This window comes from Sceloporus occidentalis, unplaced genomic scaffold (assembly GCF_023333645.1).
Source record: "Sceloporus occidentalis isolate IW3139 unplaced genomic scaffold, rSceOcc1.0.p SCAF_4, whole genome shotgun sequence".
NCBI classification, from domain to species: Eukaryota; Metazoa; Chordata; class Lepidosauria; order Squamata; family Phrynosomatidae; genus Sceloporus; species Sceloporus occidentalis.
Genome location: NW_028316984.1, coordinates 83,054,912 through 83,074,470, shown reverse-complemented (window position 1 = coordinate 83,074,470; position 19,559 = coordinate 83,054,912). Strand labels below are relative to the sequence as shown.

Below are 19,559 nucleotides of genomic sequence, written 5' to 3'. Positions count from 1 at the left end.
ACCCACTTAATGAAGTCCAAGATCTTTACCAGCAAGGTCCATTGCTTTTGCCTTTGGAGACTATGGGACTAAACAGACCAGTGTTAAATGCTGGTGTGGGGATGGTGTGGGGGCATGACATATACACGCTGGCCACCCCCACGCCGCCTGCATGCTGGCGTCACATCACACACCCAACTACATGATGGAGGGTGTCACGGCAATCTATTGGGACAGACTTTAAATGTGCTGTGCCAAAGGAGTACTGAAAAGTTAGTGCCATGGCAGCAAGGGCTCCTTTTTGCCAGTGCTAAAAGGAGCCGCATTTTGCTGTTCCTTTTAGCACCAGCAAACTGCCAGATTGGGGCTGTGGCATGTAGTAGCTGTGGCCCAAATCCAGCACTGAAAAGGGTGGTGGCAGACCAAAGGGGAGGTTTGTTTAGCCCCTGAGTTTCTCTGGTCAAGCTGCTTGTTGGGACCAACAGCCATATCTTCTGTCTGCCTATGCCAGACAGTGTCACTGATCTGCACCATCCCAGTCAAGTTGTCCAGTCTCAGTCTGCCCTCTGGATGAAGTATATGGTGTCTCTTTTTCTACAGGATGAACAGATGCAACCCCATTTGACAGCAAGAAGTTACCAGAAAGGTCTCTGGGATATCATCTCAACTGATACATGTGGTGACACCGTAATTCAGCATTTCATCAGAAATCATGTATACGGTCGCTAAAATGTATAAATTGTTGATAAATATAGATATGGAAGAGGAAATTGTCAAGGACAATATGGTTAAATGAGCCCAGAATATCCATCATCCGATACTTTTGGAAAACTAAGAAAGAGCATGGACAACAGGTACAAAATTTACTTTGAATTATGGTTTTAAAGAAAATTGGTATAAGATGTTTTATAGGGGGCATCTTACTCCAGAAAAAACTAACCATGATTTACAAAAGTCATTCTCATAAATGTTGGAAATGCCTTACTGAAGTTGGTACTTTTTCCCATGCTTGATGGTCCTGGAAAAAAGTTAGGATATCCTGGGTCCAAATAAAATGAAGTGAAGGTCTGATGGAAGTCTTTAGAGCTAAATCTTCAAAGGAAGGAAGGAAGGAAGGAAGGAAGGATTATTTATTTTTGGATTTTATTTTCTAATTTGTTTGACAAAATCAGGTTGTGTAATTACCTTGTTGTAGCTTATAATAAAACTAATAAAATATTTTAAATAAAGAAAAAGCTTTCAAAAGGAATATATTTGAAGGAATTTCGAGTGGAGACTTTCTCTGCAACTTTGCTGAGAATTCATGGCATGACAGACTTTAGTAAAAATTAGGATCATTATAGTAGGAGAACTTACACAATATTCATTTACACCTTAGTCACTGTTACTTAATTAACTGTTACTTAATTTGCCGTTCACCGCCTTGAGTCTCTATATTGGGAGAAAGTCAGGATATCAGCAACTTAACAACGACAACAATAAATTTATACATCCACTGAGCATGTGACAATATTGTATATAAAATATATTTGTGTTTTTGGAAGCCTTGCAACATACTTTCTAATTAGAGTGCATGAATTGGCTGGTATTTTTTCCATTACTTAAGAATTTTTCCCCCACAGTAACTTCTTGTATTGTTATAGTGTAGCAGAAACTACTGACTAGGATAAACAACCAAGCTGACCCACTGTTACAGAAGGCACAGTTTTATTCCTGCATCGAAAGGTGCAAGAGAGACCACAAACATTCTTTACAGCAGGTTTTATATACAAGCACAATACAGGAAAACCAGACCTCCAAACTCATACCCCACACCCTGATTGCAAATCACCTATGTTAATACATACATTCTATGGCATTAGCAGATGAACATGTCTATGCATTTTGAAATAGCAGAAATTGTTCTAGTTCATTGTGACATTGTTTATAAAACAGAAACCTCAAAGTCTTCTGTTTGGGATATTCAACCTTATCAAGAAGCACAATGTTCTCAAAACAATCTTATGCATGAATTGCTCACTCTGACATTAGTCTTTGCAAAAGCTGAATTCTAGCTTCTATTGAGACCCCAAGTCAACATCTAGTCTCACCCATAATCATGACCACAAACAGTTTATAAAAGCATTTCTAATATAATTCTTCAATCAGGCGCATAAGTCCACTTCAATGGGCTCCCAAAGCCTTCCAACCTACCCACGATTTTTGTCTCTGTACCATCTGTGAAAGTTGTCTTCCTACACCCCTTCACATTTTAAATGCTGACTAAGAAAAAACCCTTTCTATCCATGAGCCTTTTGAGGGCAGACTTCACCTCCTTGTTTCTCAAACTGTAGATCAGAGGGTTTAGCATGGGTGTCACCATTGTGTAGAATACTGATGCAATTCTGTGTGTATCTCCTGAATGGCTTGCAGCAGTAGGCTGGCAGTATATGAATAGAATAGTAGAATGGAATATGGTAAAGGCTGTGAAGTGAGAGGCACAAGTGGAGATGGCTTTGTACTTTGCCTTGCTTGTCTGGATCCTGGATACACATACAATAATGAAAATGTAAGACATGACAATGATTGTCATGGTGCTAGTTTCCACAAAGGTGGCCAAAACAAAAAGCAGCCTTTTGCTGATGTAAGTATCAGAGCAAGAAAGATCTAGCACTGGTGAAATGTCACAAAAGAAGTGTTGGATGGTATTTGGCCCACAGAAATCATGCCTAAAAGCAAAATGGGTGTGGACCAGTGCACAGACATGGCCCCACATGTAAGAACCAGCTACCAAGTGGATGCATCGCATTCTAGACATAACTGCTGTATACAATAATGGATTAGAAATAGCCACATATCGGTCATAGGCCATCACAGCCAAGAGAAAAGATTCAGCCACCACAAAAGCAACAAATAGGTACATCTGTGCTGCACAAGCTGGGAAAGAAATTTCTCTTGCTTCCAAGATGATGTTACTGAGTAATTTGGGTGTGATGGATGAAGTATAGCAAATGTCAACAAAGGACAGGTGGCTGAGGAAGAAGTACATTGGGGTGTGGAGTCGAGATTCGAGCCTGATCAACAGAATGATTCCAAGATTTCCCAACAAGGTTGTGACATAAATCATGAGGAACACCACAAAGAGGATGGTCTGCAGTTTTGGGTGGTCTGAGAAGCCCAGGAGGATGAACTCAGTCACTGGAGTGTAATTTCCTTTCTCCATCCTTTTAGATTTTCAAGAGCACTTCTCTCAGTCCATGAATATGATCCTGTCTATAAAATAGTACAGAACAGATTTTTTAAAATTTTTCAATTTTTTTCTTGTTGCTTTTGCTTCCAAATGAACCATACATTAATTAAAAAATACACAGAAATATTTGATGGATGTGTATGAAGAAAATGGTTTCCCATCACAGAAACTTCATATCCCCCGATATTTTTCCTGATGTATTGGCAGAGTTTAAATGTGGTCCATTATTTGTGGACTGCAGTTTCTTGATTTTCCCCCAGTCAGCATTCCAGTGGGAGACTATGGAAGTTGTAGTCCAAAAGAATAATTTTTAAACTCTGTATACTTTGGACTTTCAAATCCATGGAGTCATTATCCATGGATTCAACCATCCATGGCTTGAAAATGTTTTTAAAAATATATTAATTCCAAAAAGCCAATCTTGTTTTTGTCATTTTTATAAGGGACATGATTTTACTACACCTTTTTATTTAATGGGACCTGAGCATCTACAGATTTTGGTAACCACAGAGGGAAATATTCTGGAACCAAACCCCAATGAATACCAAGGGCCCACTGTACTTGGTGAGAATGATGTGGACAAATAATATCACGAACACACATAGTTGCAGTCATATAATATGAAACTGTTCATACCAGAAAATGTGTACCTCAGAGTCAACTTGTTCTTAAAGGTTTGGAAGACTTACCAAGTGTACTAGCGCTAGCAGGACTCACTCTGGGTGTACAACTGATCCACAGCCCTGGGTATAAACAGGCAGGAGATGGTTTTGAATTTTAATTATATGCAGACTAGAAGTTTCTTTCTACATTGAGCTGCCTACATTAAATAATATATCTGCACACCATTCTGTCTCTGTGATTTTGTGTACAACATTTTGGTTTTGGTTTTGGTTTTTCGCCAAGCTTTCTGTTTCTGTCAAAAGCCCTTGCTTTCTTTACAGTAGACAATATTTCCCAGGCCCAACATGTTCTGCTCTTCTTACCTGTTCTTCTAAATCTGTGAAACAGCAGAACATCCATCTACAACCATCTGTAACCAGTGGAGGACAGCAACAACAACAACATCAACCAGAAGAATGCCAAGGACACTCTTCCTTGAGTCTGGAAGCAAATCTTACTAGAGTGTGTGAAAAGGACTGCCTTTTCTTTCACTTCTGTGGCCTTTGGGATTTTATCTGCTAAGTGTTTGGAGAGTTCTCTGCCTTGGGGAAAACAAACATTGTGAAAAACATCATAGACATAATAGGATCATGATACATGTTGACTTTAAAAAAAGAATGTGAAAAATCTGTCTAGGTTCAGGACTTTGGCAAGGTGTTTGCCAACACTAGGCTAAGAAAGTGCTTAGGTAAATTTGATAACTAGTTACCTTTTTAGAAATTCATGTGCCCAACCAAGTTTCCCCGGGCCCCAGACCGATGTAATGGCTAACACACACACACACACTGCCACCATCTTATGATCTGTTTATGACCATTCTGTTACAGTTTGTAACCCTCAACTGTACATGTGTCATGTTACAGAAGATCTGCATGGGGCTAGTCACTGGGGCATACATTATTGATGGGGCTAACTGAGCTATACACACCAGCTTGATATTTTGCCTGCCACTTGGTCATTTTCACAGGATCAACCATTTCTTCTGTGATGGACGCCAGCTCCTAACTCTGGCCTGCTCAAGCACATATTTCAATGAGATACTTCAATTGTGAGGTTCAACATCATAGCCAGTCCATTTATCATACAGAGTTAGATAGCATCCTACTTGTCAGTCCTTGCCATTGGATTGAAGATCCACACCATCATGGGGAGGCACAAAGCCTTCTCAACCTCTGCATCGTACTTAGCATGTTGCAATGTTCAATGAGAGCTACCTCTTCATGTGTTCAAGACTTAGATCAAACTAGTACCTGGGTCAGGAAAAGTCCTTTATTCATTTACCATCCCCCTGTCAAACTCCCTTGTTTACAGTATGAGGAACAGAGGGGGAAAGGGTGCCATCAGGAAAGCATGAGGCAGATTCAACTCTCAGTGAGTGAAGCAGTATAACAAGGAATGTTTCCTGCCATATTAGCTGAACGGGAAAGTTAATCAAAGGTTTGATGGTCTGGTACTTTTGTGGTACTTAGAAGTATGGTGTGTTTGAGGTACTGCTGTGGCAGATTGTGCCATCGTGCAGAACGCTTGCTGTCAGTACATTGGCTATCATTAATTGCCCAAGCAAGGTCTCCCTTTCCATTAAGAATCATTTCTGGAACAATTTCTGCACCAGACGATAGATACACAAATTTATAGTACCAGGAACACTTCTCAACCAAAATATATAGTTCTGCTTATCAAGGCTTCGGCATATAAAATCTATTGGAAAAAGAAAAATACAACATTGTAAATAACATTATTAAACACAAGTATTCATACCACTACATAGTTGTTATGCAAGTAAATCTCCTATGTTCATATAGCAAAATGCAAGTTTAACAAAATTACAATTCTTATGGAAGCTATAGCAAAATACTGACAAAGTTCTTTTCCATAGGATATTGACCAGATCTACCTCAGGCTAGACAGATTGTCCAGCAAGAAAAACCTGTGCCTCTATGCTCAGGCTGGGGCTTTATATAAGACTGCCACTAGACACATGTCTGGCCCTTGCCAACATCAAAGCCCAGATACATGAATGGTTTTCACAGACTTGAAAGCTGACTGTCTCTAGCTTTTGATGATCCTGCTGATATGAATACAAATATGTGATGTATGGTCCTGTTTCTATAAAATAGGATACGAAAGTGCTGACAGGATTAATGTGCTCAGGCAGGTGCCTAAATTAATCTTGTCCATTATTTTTTTGGCAGCTAGCTGTGAACAAATCTTGCCAAGATAACCCGCTAATAGTGTCACTGAAGGGTCACTATAAGTCGGAAATGACTTGAAGGCAAACAACAACAACGTAAACTAAGCAGAGAAGGGATCATAGTTTCTAGCATTGATGAGCTCTCCCAGAGAGTTTCCTAATTCAGGCAGTCCAAACTGAGCAAATTTGCCACAATGTCCTTTCAAAGTGGACTCGTCTCATTATGTGGCAGCATGACGAAATTACTTCAGGAAGCAGATGATAGGGTAATAGCTTGGGAGTAAGATGTTGGAAAAGAAAGTCATGTCTCTGTCTTGAGGTCCCTAAATTAGCCTGTTGGCTTCCTGTGGGGTGGAAAAATCTGTCCTGTCCTTATGGTGGAAGTAAGATTCAACTGCCAGTCTGCCTTAAGAAATGGAAATGGATGAGGCAGCATCCTGTCCTTTTCTTCAGACAGTGAAATGATTTGCGCTGACCCTGCTTCCTAGAAGAAATACTCCTGCTCAAATATGCCCATGATTCAGGAATCTCTGTACATTGTACAAGGTTTCTAATTCCACTTGCATAACAGCATATTATATGGTAATATGAGATAGCATCTACATGTTACAGGGAGAAAAAGAACTTTACAGAATTCTTGCCTAGGAGATCATCCACAATCAGTCAAATGCTAAGCTGTAATTTTATCTGCATATAAATAGAGCTTATTGAAAGGATATAGCAGACTTTTCTGGCTGCTCAGAATGGAATATATATATGTGGAGTTCCAAACCTTGTGGGGAAATATATTATTTCAAAATGAGGTTTGATTAAAATGTACACTTGGTATATCCAGTTCATCATATTTATATGTGTGTGTATATTAATAGAAATTAATATTTATGCTCAATGACATCAGTAATTATAACAGTTGATTTGTAAGAGTGCTACCATATCCCCCAACTGTCCTAATTTGGTAGGGACAGTCCTACTTATCATATATACTCAGCTATAAAAATTGACCCCCAAAACCTGGGTCAACTTATACACACGGCAATAAAGTAATAGGCTTGACTCTTGAGCTTCTTTGTAGCTTGGCTGTCTCCCAAAGGAATAGCTGGGCTGAGGAAAGGCTTGGGAGGGAAATGTTTGTTTCCCTTCCACTTCCTCAGCCTGGGTGTCCTCTGAGGAGACAGTCATGCTGTGGAGGAGGAGGAAGGGATACCCTTGACTTATCCACAGTTCATATCAAAATCCCTAATTTTGGGCCCCAAACCCGCCCTTGACTTATACATGATATTGACTTATAGTCATGTATATGCGGTAATCCTGAGCCATCTCTCTTTCGCAACTGCTTTGAAAATGTCCCAGATTCTGTTCACTCATCTCACTTACCCCCTTTATGCCCACAGACTTCAATTACAAAATTTAAAAGTAGTTTGCAGCCAGCAGGAGGGATAGGAGAGGAGGGGACAGAATCTTTCCCTTCCTAACAGCCTCTGGAAAATGCAATCTGCTGCAGCCTAGTTTGTCTTAGGACGGAAAAATGAAATTCACAGATATAGGATGGGTGTCACCTGGCTGAACAAAATTACATGTGAAAGGGATCTAGGAGTCCAAGTAGACCACAAGTTGAATATGAATCAACAGTGCGATGCAGCAACGAACAAGGCCAATGCAATTTTAGGCTGCATCAATAAAAGTATAGTGTCTAGATCAAGGGAAGTAATAGTGCCACTCTATTCTGCTCTGGTCAGGCCCCACCTGGAATATTGCATCCAATTCTGGGCACCTCAGTTTAAAAAGGATGTGGAGAAACTGGAGCATGTCCAAAGGAGAGCGACTAAAATGATGAAGGGTCTGGAAGCCATGCCCTTTGAGGAAGGACTTTGGGAGCTGGGGATATTTAGCCTGGGGAAGAGAAGGTTAAGAGGTGATATGATAGCCCTGTTTAAATATTTGAAGGGATGTCATATTGAGGAGGGAGCAAGCTTGTTTTCTGCTGCTCCAGAGAACAGGACCCGGAACAATGGATGCAAGCTCCAGGAAAAGAGATTCCACCTCAACATTAGGAGGAACTTCCTGACAGTAAGGGCTGTCCGACAGTGGAACACACTCCCTCGGAGTGTAGTGGAATCTCCCTCCTTGGAGGTCTTTAAACAGAGGCTGGATGGCCATCTATCAGGGAAGCTTTGGTTGTGATTTCCTGCATGGCAGGGGGTTGGACTGGATGGCCCTTGCGGTCTCTTCCAACTCTATGATTCTATGATTCTAGGACACATGTCCCCATTTTCAGTCTTGGAAATCTTGGAAGATATGTACCACCAAAATGCAAGCCCCATCTTTCTTGTGTATTTTAGTTAATATTTTTGTCTTTTTAGACTATACATTACAATAAAAATAAAACAGTTATTTAAAACAAAGATAATGGGTTTGCTCTGTTCCCGTATGATATGTGTCTGTGTCATCTATTTGAATTGCAATTCCAACAGACAGAGAAGAAGTACAGAGAAGACTTTCAAATTTATTTAATTTTCCAAGAATTTGTGAGGTACATTCAAGCTATCCTTCATGATCTATATTCTTGCTGCGGTGTAGTGAGATACCTAGAGTTGATTTTGTTAACAAAAGCAACATTTACCTTCATATCCCATGTACTTTTTTCCTTAGTACTTTGACATTCCTAGATCCTTATCATGTGGAATTATTTCATGCTGAAGAAAACAATCCTTTCCAATGGTACCTTATCCTGATACATTTCCTAGTTGTTCTTGTGAGCACAAAGCACTTCTTTTAGGGGAATACGGCACATGGCTATGTGGCCATCTGCAGCCCTTTGCTGTATACATCCATCATGTCCCATACCCAATGTATCAAGATGGCAGGTGGAACATTTACAGCTGGCTTCTTCAACTCCATTATTTATATTACTTTGGTAGGCACTTTGTCTTTCTGCCAGTTCAATGAAATGAACTATTTTTTCTGTGAAGATCTTCCACTCATCAAACGATCCTATTAAGATACTACTGTGGTTAATGCACTAGTTTTACTTTGTGCTGGAGACAATAAATGACAAACAAGCATGGCAGGAACTGATGGGAACTCAGATCCTGACAATAGTCTTCATTTTGGCCAATAATTAGGTAACAGTCAAACTCTGAGTTTCTATTCATTTTTTTTCTATTCCTCAGGAGATGATATATCTCAAATTAGTATGCAATGCTCTGTCATGAATACTGTACTCATAAAAGGAATAGAAGAAAGAAGTAGTTCTTTAAATGTCAATTAAAATAGTGCACCCTGGGCATGAATAAGATCTTCACCTTCTAGGGCTCCTCAAGTATTTACTATCTTGAAAAGAGAAGTACTCATTAAATATCTTTAAAACAGAAAAGATATTCTGGTGGTGGTGCAAAACACTTCTGCTGTTCACTGATTTTTTATTTTATTTTATTTTATTGTCATTCAGAAGGCTAATTTATGATTGCAGCTGGTCAGGTGAATTTTCTTATTCTTTCTCTTGTATGTTTCCGTAGTATGTATCTAAAACTGGGTTTGTGAGAGCAGTGTGTACATGAGAGGAGAATAACAACAATGAAGCATAATGGGAAATCTGTCCATGAATTCTGGTGAAATTCTAGCAGCTTAAGTGACTTCTGCACTCTTTAAACCCATGCTGATTCTTTTGTAATAAATAGGAGGGAAATCCTCATTCTGAGTGGACAATTTGAACTGCAGTTCTGTGTGCCCTGTGAAGTGCAGATGGAATAATTATACAGCCAGCTCCCCCATTTCTTGGTAAAACTAACAGGGAAACCCATATACACAATGGTACAGTCATGCTCTGAATCAAAGTGGGATATCTGTGTGTAATGTACTTACACATTCTCTCTTCTTCTTCTTCTTCTTCTTCTTCTTCTTCTTCTTCTTCTTCTTCTTCTTCTTCTTCTCTGTCTCTCTCTCTCTTGTGTATTTACACACAGAGAGACAATGAGAGAGTAGTGATCTAGATTAGAACAGGAAAAAGCACATATATGTCTTGGGAGAAAATTTACACTGATAAGAGATCACATTGATTTGCTTGTAACATGCACATGGAGAGTCACACTGTACTCGTGGTGTTTATGTATGCTGCCATAAAGCCCTGCATACGCAAATGGAAAGAATGCCTCTAGATCTACTTTTCTGTCTGCAGCATTTTTGGGAAAACAAATCTCTCCCACTACAGTCTGCTTAAAACAATGCTGGTTTGGTTGAATATAAAGGTAAGGGGGTGGTGCTAATCTCTGTTACTAAGCCAGTGTTGTCAAAGACAGCTCCTTGGTCATATGGCCAGGATGACTAAATTCCAGGTCACATGGAATGCTGTTACCTTCCCACCAAAGTGATACCAATTTATCTACTTGCACTTTTTACATGCTTTTGAACTGCTAGGTTGGCAGAAGCTGGGACTAGTGATGGGAGCTCATTTTATCATGCGATGCTTGGGTCTTGTGGTCATCAACATTGCTGTCTTAACCGCTAAGCCACTGCATCCCTTGGATGAATATACAGATATGATTAACTATCTACACATACCTCTACATAGAAATAACATGTAGTATATAACATATAAACTTACTATGCTTGATATATACACTCTCGTCCAACCTTTAATAACAGTTAACTCCACAAGTATATATATAGCTGTTTTTTGTTTTTTGATAGGCAAACTTCTTTTCCTTCTTTTCCTTCTTTTTATCCTAATTCATGTGTGGTTACTTTGTTTAAGCCCATGCTTTTTCTAGTTTTTGGATTTATCTGATTATGATTAAAAGTCTCCTCATTTCTAGCTGCTTCTTCATTCTCTTGATGTAGCTTAAATTATTCATTTGTTTGTTTATCTTTTTCTCTCTCACTCACTCACTACTTGCTTCAGTAGCTATTCTTTTTCTATTTCTTTCCCCCAATATTTGATTACTAAATCCCAATCTTCTTCTAAATTGAATTGTTTGTTAATGTTGTGAGCCACCCTGAGTCCTAGTTTTAATAATAATAATAATAATAATAACAATAATGCCTACTGTATCATAAAATGACAACTACTTCCCTTGCCTTCATTGTTCATCCTGAAAAATAGTGAAGGTTCTAACCAAAATGTATGAAGCTGACAAAAGTGAAATAGTTTAATAATGCTATTCTCTATAGGGATAGGATCCAGCGCTAGCCAGAAGAATTCACTGGAATCAGGAAGGAGGGTGATCTCACTTCCTCCTTGCAGTCCCTCCATGTATCCCAAAGGTTTCATCTGTAGGGCTGAGAAACCCTCCAAAGCCCGCACCTAGAAGGGTTGTACAGTCGGCTCTTCTTATACATGGATTTTTTTATACATGGATTCAAGCATCCATGGTTTTAAAATATTTTTAAAAAACCCATAAATTTCAAATATGAAACCTTGATTTTCCATTTTTATAAAGGACACCATTTTGCTATGTTATTATATTTAATGGGACTTGAGCATCCATGGATTTTGTTATATACGGGGGATCTTGGAACCAAACCCCAGCGTATAACAAGGATCCACTGTAATAGGAAATGTATGCCAACTCAGAAGTCAGGTTTTATTGAATGCAATAGTGTTTGCTCCCAGATGTGTAGGCATAGATCTGTGACTACAATAAGTGTATGTATTTTTTTATTAACAACAGGTTCACTTTAAATTATCTAACCTGAAAAGGGAAAGAAAACAGATGCTGATTAACAAAACAAATAGTTATGTTTGGACATGTTGTTGTTGTTGGTTTAACGTTTATTGTGGAACTGAAATAAATAAAAGTGATTTTATAAAAACAAATCAATTATTCATAAAATATACTTTAGAATTCATATATTCAGTGTAAATGTTAAATCACCTGTGAAAAATGTGAGGAAAATTACAGGTTTCTGTATGTTATTATAATACTCCTAGACTTTATGTTACACTTTATTTTATTTTATATTTAAAGGTCAACAAGGCAAAGTGAATAGCCTTCTTCGATCTGCAAGCAAAGGGGACCAAGCAGTGAATAAGCACTGAGAGTGAACTACACATTACTAAATATAGTAAGATCTCAAGACATTTTTGCTTATTACTTCTGAAAGTATAAAAAGTCCATATTCATTCACCACAAACATCTCAAGAGTATGTCTACCACACAGATGACTGTACAAATAGAGGTGTGGTGTCTGAATTTATCTTCCTGGGATTTTCATAATGTTCTTGATCATCACTGTGGTGGGCAATCTGGGACCGGTTTTGCTGATTAGGACGACCCCTCACCTTCACAGCCCCATGCATTTTTCCTCATTTTCCTCTAGGTTGTCCTAGATTTTTGCTACTCTTCCCAACATCACTCCCAGCCCAAGGCCTTGGAAAATTTGCTGTCAGAAAGGAGAACCATTTCATTCACAGGACGCTGCGTCCAAATGTATTTCTTTGTTGCCCTTGTAAGTACTGAATTCATCCTTTTCGAGCTGATGGTCTATGACCGTTATATAGCCATCTGCAACTGTTTGTTGTGTACATCTATCATATCCCACACTTGGTGTATCAAGATGGCAGGCAGAGCATTTACAGCTGGCTACCTGAACTCAGTTATTCACACCACTTTGATAGGCACTTAGTCTTTCTGCCAGTCTAATGAGATCAACCATTTCTTCTGTGAGAACTCCCCACTCCTCTTGTACAGCTCTTGTACTCTGATACATTTGTAACAGAAACAATAGTTTTCACTTGTGCTGGAGCCAACATGTTGAGTTCTCTCTTGATCACACTAAGCTCTTAAATATAAGGTAAAGGCTTCCCCTTGACATGACTGTCTAGTCGTAATGTCAGGGGTTGTGCTCATCTCCATTACTAAGCCAAAGAGACAGCATTGTTACCCTCCCACCAAAGTAGTACCTACAGTCGTCCCTTCTTATACACGGATTTTTTATACACGGATTTAAGCATACACGGTTTGAAAATGTACCAAAAAAGTATAAATTTACCTTGATTTTCCATTTTTTATAAGGGACACCATTTTGCTATGTCATTATATGTAATGGGACTTGAGCATACACGGATTTTGTTATACACGGGGGATCTTGGAACCAAACCCCAGCGTATAACAAGGGTCCACTGTATTTATGCTTGCTTTTGCATGCTTTCAAACTACTAGGTTGGCAGAATCTGGGACTAATGATACCACCTTATGATCGTCAGAATTGATGTCTTAACCACTAAGCCACCACATCCCCTAAGCCCTTATTCTTACTTTTTTATGGTGATCAAGATGAACTAAACAGAGAGTCGACAAAAAGCCTTCTTTACATGTGTCTCTCACTTAATTGCTGTGATTGTATTTTATGGAACTGGCCTGCAACCAAATTCCAAACATTCAGAGGATCAGAATTATAAAGCATTTGTTTCATTATTTCATCATCCCTATATTCAGTCTCCTAATTTATAGTTTGAGGAAGGAGGTGAAGGATGTACTGAGGAGACAAACTGATAACAAATTTTTCACACTTATTTACTGTGTGGTCAATTGTTTTTCAAACCAATAACTACAGCAAATTGGATCAATTAGTAAGAAATTATTTAAGGAAAGGAGGTTCAGTACTCAGAATGAAAGGAGACATGCCATTGATTGTGGCAGTAGGAGGCTTCTTACTCATGACAATGGCTGAGTAAGTAAGGGATGCATGGTGGTAGTGGATCCATGGTGCAAGGCAGGAATGTGAACACCCACTCATCTCTGCACCAGCTGAGGACTGATCCTCATTGGGACCCTGGGCAGCTGTTGTCTCCTTTAATAGTCTCCAGAACTACTGTTGGGGGTCTCTCCAACTTTTCTCCTTACCAGAGTTGATATTTCCCACACTTTTCTTTACATGTGAGCCCATAATGATCAACAAAACTTTTATCAGACAGCCCAATATTTGGTTCTCTGGAGGTGTCCCCAGCAGCCATGCCTGATGCTAGAGGCAGTGTTACTAGTGCCGGCCCATTCTAGGTGCTTATGGGAAGGGAATATAATCCTAAAAGATTCACGTGTGAGATAAACTAAAAGCCACAGCAGTTCTGTTTACATCTGGATTATGTTAATAATTTTATCTCACCCCACTTGTCTTCTTTGTCTTCTCATCCAGTTTATGAAGTGTGCTAGGGACAAGGTGATTCAAGGCTGAAGCTGGAATAACTTAGTATACCAGTTCTACTGCTCTTTAACTTAGTAAGTGGTGGCAACTATTGATTCTTTGCATATTTTATGGTGGTAAAGCTGAAGCACCCACACATCTCCTTCAGTTTGCCTAATAAGATCATGGGCAACCAGTTAGAAAAAGGAGAACTGTCCAGTCTCAGAAAAGACACTTGATGAACCTAAGCTGTCCTCATTGGGAGGCAGGCAGAGACAACTACAAGTTTTGAGTATATGTAGCTTGGAAGAGGAAGCACAATATTACTATCACAGCTGGAAAATAAACTTTTCCATGATGATACAGTGGGCCCTTCCTATTGGTGGGCTGGTGATCTGCAGTGATCTGTGGCTTTGACCACCTGCAGATGGCCACTCCCTATATCATTCAATGGTGGCATGTGCGTATGGACCATTGAATAATAGGGGCCATTATTGTCTTCAATTTTGGCCATCCATGGGGTGGGAGGAAGAGAACCAAACCCCTATGGATGGGAAGGGTCCACTGTATTTATTGGCATTTGGGCCAAAGAGTTTTGTTTTTGTTTTACTCAAAGCTTAAAAATAATTACTAGAATCCTACACTAGCTACTTAATTATATCTGCGTAATTAAGTAGCATTTCCTGGTCTGACCCTTCCCCCCAGATCATCTTGAGACAGGCACCCTATTGGGCAAAGAATATCCATTCAGTTTCCAGTTGGGGCACATAGGGTACAATATCCTCCTTTTACTGTGAATGGAAGCAGGACAGATGGATTGGGATGGCATTTAAGTAGGTTTCCAATAAGATTGTGTAGTCTTACTGAATATAGACCAGTTACAGATCTCTAGCTCTAGGTTACGAATCTGTAACTACAGAGTTTATCACATGGGACGAATCCTGTGCAGAAACTAAATTTAAACTGAAAACAACCTGAATTTGTGGATTGTTTTTCAGATGACATTTTAAACAGAAAGTTTAAAAAAGTGCATTTGCGGGATTTTTTCAGACAACGTTTGCATGAAAGAGAGAAAGAGAAATAACATGAAAATAACCCGAATGCAAAGTTGTTAAAACCAGCTCCTTTTTACGTGCATGGCAAATCCGGGGAAATTGTCCCCAATGGCGGTGTGTGTGCATGCGCACCACCACTGGGGACAAAAGTCCCTCTCCTCCCCTCCTCTTTCCCTCCCTCCCACCCTCCCTCCCTCCTACCTATCTACCTATCTACCTACTTACCCTCCCTCCCTCCCTCTTCCCCTCCCTGCTTACCTGCTCCGTTGCCGTGCCGCCGCCGCCTCCTCCGCTGCCGCGGTTCAAGGGCTGGGTGCTGCTCATGGAGGCCAAGAGGCCTCAAGGCTTCACCCGGCTCTTTCGCGGTGGCGGCAGCGAGGAGGACAAAGCTTGGCCTCGTCCTCCTCGCCTCCGCAGCCACCGTACAAGGGCCGGCTGCAGCCTGGAGGCCTCTGGGCCTCCAAGATGCCCCGGTCCTTAAACTGCGGAGGCGGTGAGGATGCGGGAGGCGGTCCTCCATTTTTCTTAAATGTCCTACATTTTGGGCTGATTTTTGTCCTGCAGTTGTCCTACAGTTTGGTCTAGAATTTGTTCCACATTTTGTCCCTGGTAATAGTGGACGATTATGGCAACCCGGAGAGGGACTTTTGTCCTCAATGGCGGCGCGCATGCACGCGCGCCGCCATTGGGGACAAATGAGACTTGAGCATATGAGGATTTTGGCATATGCGGGGGGGGGGGGTCTGTAACGGATCCCCCATGTATACCAAGGGCCCACTGTACTTTCACTAAATTCTGACAGTACAAAGGAGCTTTCTGTTTGGATTATTTTCGCATTATTTCTCTTTCACGGTAACACACCTGATAAACAGCACTTAAATTTTAAAATCCTGTTCCTGCACGGGATTTTACCACTTTGCCCTCCATGTCATAAATTCCATTTGTTAGATGTATTGGCATGAAAGAGAAATAATGTGAAAATAATCCGAAATAATTTGCGTTATTTCTTTCATGCCAACATCATCTGAAAAACATCTCGCAAATGCAGGTTTTTTTCAACTTTCTGTTCGGGTTACCCTGAACATTATCTGAAAAACAACCTGCAAATGTGAGTTATTTCCAGTTTAAATTTAGTTCTGCATGGGATTCGTCCTCTGTGATAAACTCCTACATTACCAAATGTCAGACATTACTTTTTGTACTATAAAGCTTACTTCTTTAACCACAGTCAGTGGTCATGCTGGTTGGGGAATTTTGCAGTTTTAAAAAAGTAATGTTTCCAGGCTCTGGATTTAGTTTCTTCATTTTATTTACTCTTGTCATTTCAGCTTTTAATCAGTTTAAAATGTAATCCAGTTTAAACTGTTTGTATACGTGTTGGATAAGTTTAACAGCGGCTTCATGCAGATTTAGGAATAAAAACTTTGAGCACGCTTATGGTTAAGGGTTTGAGCAACTTGATAGGAAACTTCTATCTATGGCATCTGAGGCAAAAATTGCCTGTTATTCCACATTTATTTTTCTTACATTGATGCAAAAAGAGACATGCATTAGTTGTTCTATTACCAACAGGAGAGAAGGATGGAAAGGTGTCTGTTCTATATAATGAACTTATTGAGCTAAATTGAATGGCTAAGTTATATTGGAATTCATTTTTTATCAAAGTAAAATCACCCTGGGAGCTGGAGATTATTTTAAAACGATGTTTAAAGTTCCATATCTGTTTTTGAGATATGTTCTCTTGCTTTCAAGTCTAATGAATAAAATTGTGACCATTGATAATCCAAAGGTTGCCTCTCGTTCTACATTCTAACTGGTCCAACAATATGGAGACATGATAAACTGCTGCTTCCTTGTATTCCTCTGAGATCAAGTCTCTCAAATTAGCAAACAGAGGGTTACCACAGGTAAGTGCTCCCACTTGTATGCTTGCAATGGAGTTTAAAGGAACTAGCAGAATGGAAGAAAGCATCATCATCAGCGAGTAAGCCATCAACATCAGTGAGTAAGCCATACACATAAATAAGACAAATACATATTCTAGCATTATTAATTAATATTTTAACATGAATGAGTTGTGCAAGAATGAAGTTGTGGCATCTGAAATATAGAAAGGTAATGCTTCTGAAGATACTGCAGGAAACTTCCTCCATGAAGGGATTTTCTTTCTGGTCTGACAGGTGGGTCATCATTTCATCTATCCTGATCAATGTTCTAATTCTTGCCCTTATACAGTATGTACACAGGGAGAAGAAAGAGGAAGGGAGAGAGAACAGAGATGTGCATTGTGTGAGAGAGTTAATGCTCTGTGGCAATTGTGCCTTTAACTGAGCATTGCATGGGTGTCATGTGTGAATGTAGGATTTGATTGTGGACTGTGCTGTGTGAGTTGTGTTTGTGTTTAGTGTGTATGAAACAACTGTATGAGGTCTGTGTCTGTGATAACAGAATTGATTACAGTGAAAATGCAGGCAGTTTTCTACTTGTTTAAACAACTTTTATTCTCCCTTAAGCTCATAAAATCATACACTGTAAACAAGTAGACTGTCTGTCTGTCTGTCTGTCTATCTGTGTGTCTGTCATTCATTCTAATTTTCCTCATGTCCATTCCCTTGGATATGCAGGCTAGGGATGTAAAATTCTGAATGTTCCTTGTTCTTCTTGTTGTTATTGTTGCAGTTCTCACAATTCCATGGGCATTCTCATCCCATCCATTTCATACTGCATTGTAAGGCTTTTTTCCCCTTTCCATACAGACATTTGTGTGTATTTTGGTACAATTTCTCCCTCAATGTGCATGTTTTCAGCCACATCTCTTTCTTTGTTCAGTTTCTTATATTTCTCTATAGACTTTATGTACATTTTTCAATATATGGATTATTTTTATTGTGCACATTTATGTGTGTGTGAGAGTAGGGGGGTGATTTGCAGAGGATTGATTTACTACTTTACTCATGCAATGATCCTCCAATGGCCTCGAAGCCAACCTTGTCTCTCCCCTATCATGGCCAACAAAAAGCAAGAAAATTTGAACCACATATTACACTCTCCCCCACATCGAAGAAAATTCGAAGCAGGGTCACATTCACAGTTCTTTGCTTCATTGCAAATTTCAACACCAAGTAAACATAGGAATCATATGCCAGTTTCAGACACTGTAGACCATTACAATTTGTTATCTAACCAGCATTGTTTCAGAACTGGCAGGAGTGTCATCATTCACTTTCCTAAGTGGGATGTCTGCAAGTGGAAGAGCACAATACGTATTTATTGGAATGTAATTACTAATTTTAATCTCAATATAATAAAAAAACAATTAAATTTAGTAATTTTCTTCCCACTGCAAGAAAGTCTTTGGTTTTCAAAGATTATTCACAATTCAGGACTTGTTCTGTGCAAATGCACACAAGCTACTTTTGCACTGGAAACACTATTTTCTGCTCAAGAAACATTTTTTTTCTGTGCAGAAAATATTTTGCTCTTTTCTGCAGATAAAAGAATGCAAATTTAGCACAGGATAAGTCTCAAACTGCAAAGACTCAACTCAGTCCAGGTTCCTTATTACATCTTTCCAGCATTTGAGAAATATGTTTTTCAACCATTTATTGAAATTTTTAAATTATTATTTCCATCTCTAAGTATTTAACATAAATTTCACTAGAGCTATTGAATGTTTCACTAAATCTTTTTCTGGGTGAAGGCTTGGATGTAGAAGAAAACAACTTATACTCAGAAATAGGTAAAACATGCAGTAGGGGTAGAACTTATTCATTTAAGGATGCAGTACTTTCCGCAAGTTACACCATTTTTATAGTGGAATCCCATATAGGTAGTTTGCCTGGAACTAATTCCATTAAACACAACAAGACTTCCTTCTCTCAAATATTGTTCAACTGTAGTAAAGATGTTGTACCTGTGCATAGGGCTGTGTTGTAAATCTGTTGTTTATAGATGCCGACACAGCATCTATTTCCACACTACTCATGATGCTCTATATGTAGGGGATGGAGTAGCTTGTGGGATTATTCTACAGTATTTACTGGAGTTAGCAAATTATGGCAGCATTTACTAAGATGCAATATGGCTCCATCACTGTGGCCATGTACTGAGTTAGTTAGGTTGGAGGTGAGTGTTAACTGTGGTTCTTCCTTTTAGCAATATAACTCCAACAAACTCACACAACAACATCTAAAAAACAAACAAAAAACAAACACAGAACACAGCAAATCTCATACATGCACACATCTGTACACAATGGCCATTTCACTTCAGGACAATAGGCTTCCCTCTGGATTCTGATTCAGACTACCAATAGGACATGGAT

At 39.3% G+C, this 19,559-nt stretch overlaps 1 protein-coding gene and 1 pseudogene across 1 annotated transcript; one reads left to right on the top strand and one right to left on the bottom strand.

The window, feature by feature from the left end:
* Positions 1-2,230: 2,230 nt before the first annotated feature.
* On the bottom strand, positions 2,231-3,181 carry LOC149314162 (olfactory receptor 5D18-like). The gene has a single exon (XM_089523069.1). The coding sequence runs from the start codon at positions 3,179-3,181 to the stop codon at positions 2,231-2,233; it is 951 nt and encodes a 316-aa protein (XP_089379195.1).
* A 9,089-nt stretch (positions 3,182-12,270) lies between these two features.
* On the top strand, positions 12,271-12,844 carry LOC149314161 (olfactory receptor 5F1-like; annotated as a pseudogene).
* Positions 12,845-19,559: the final 6,715 nt, after the last annotated feature.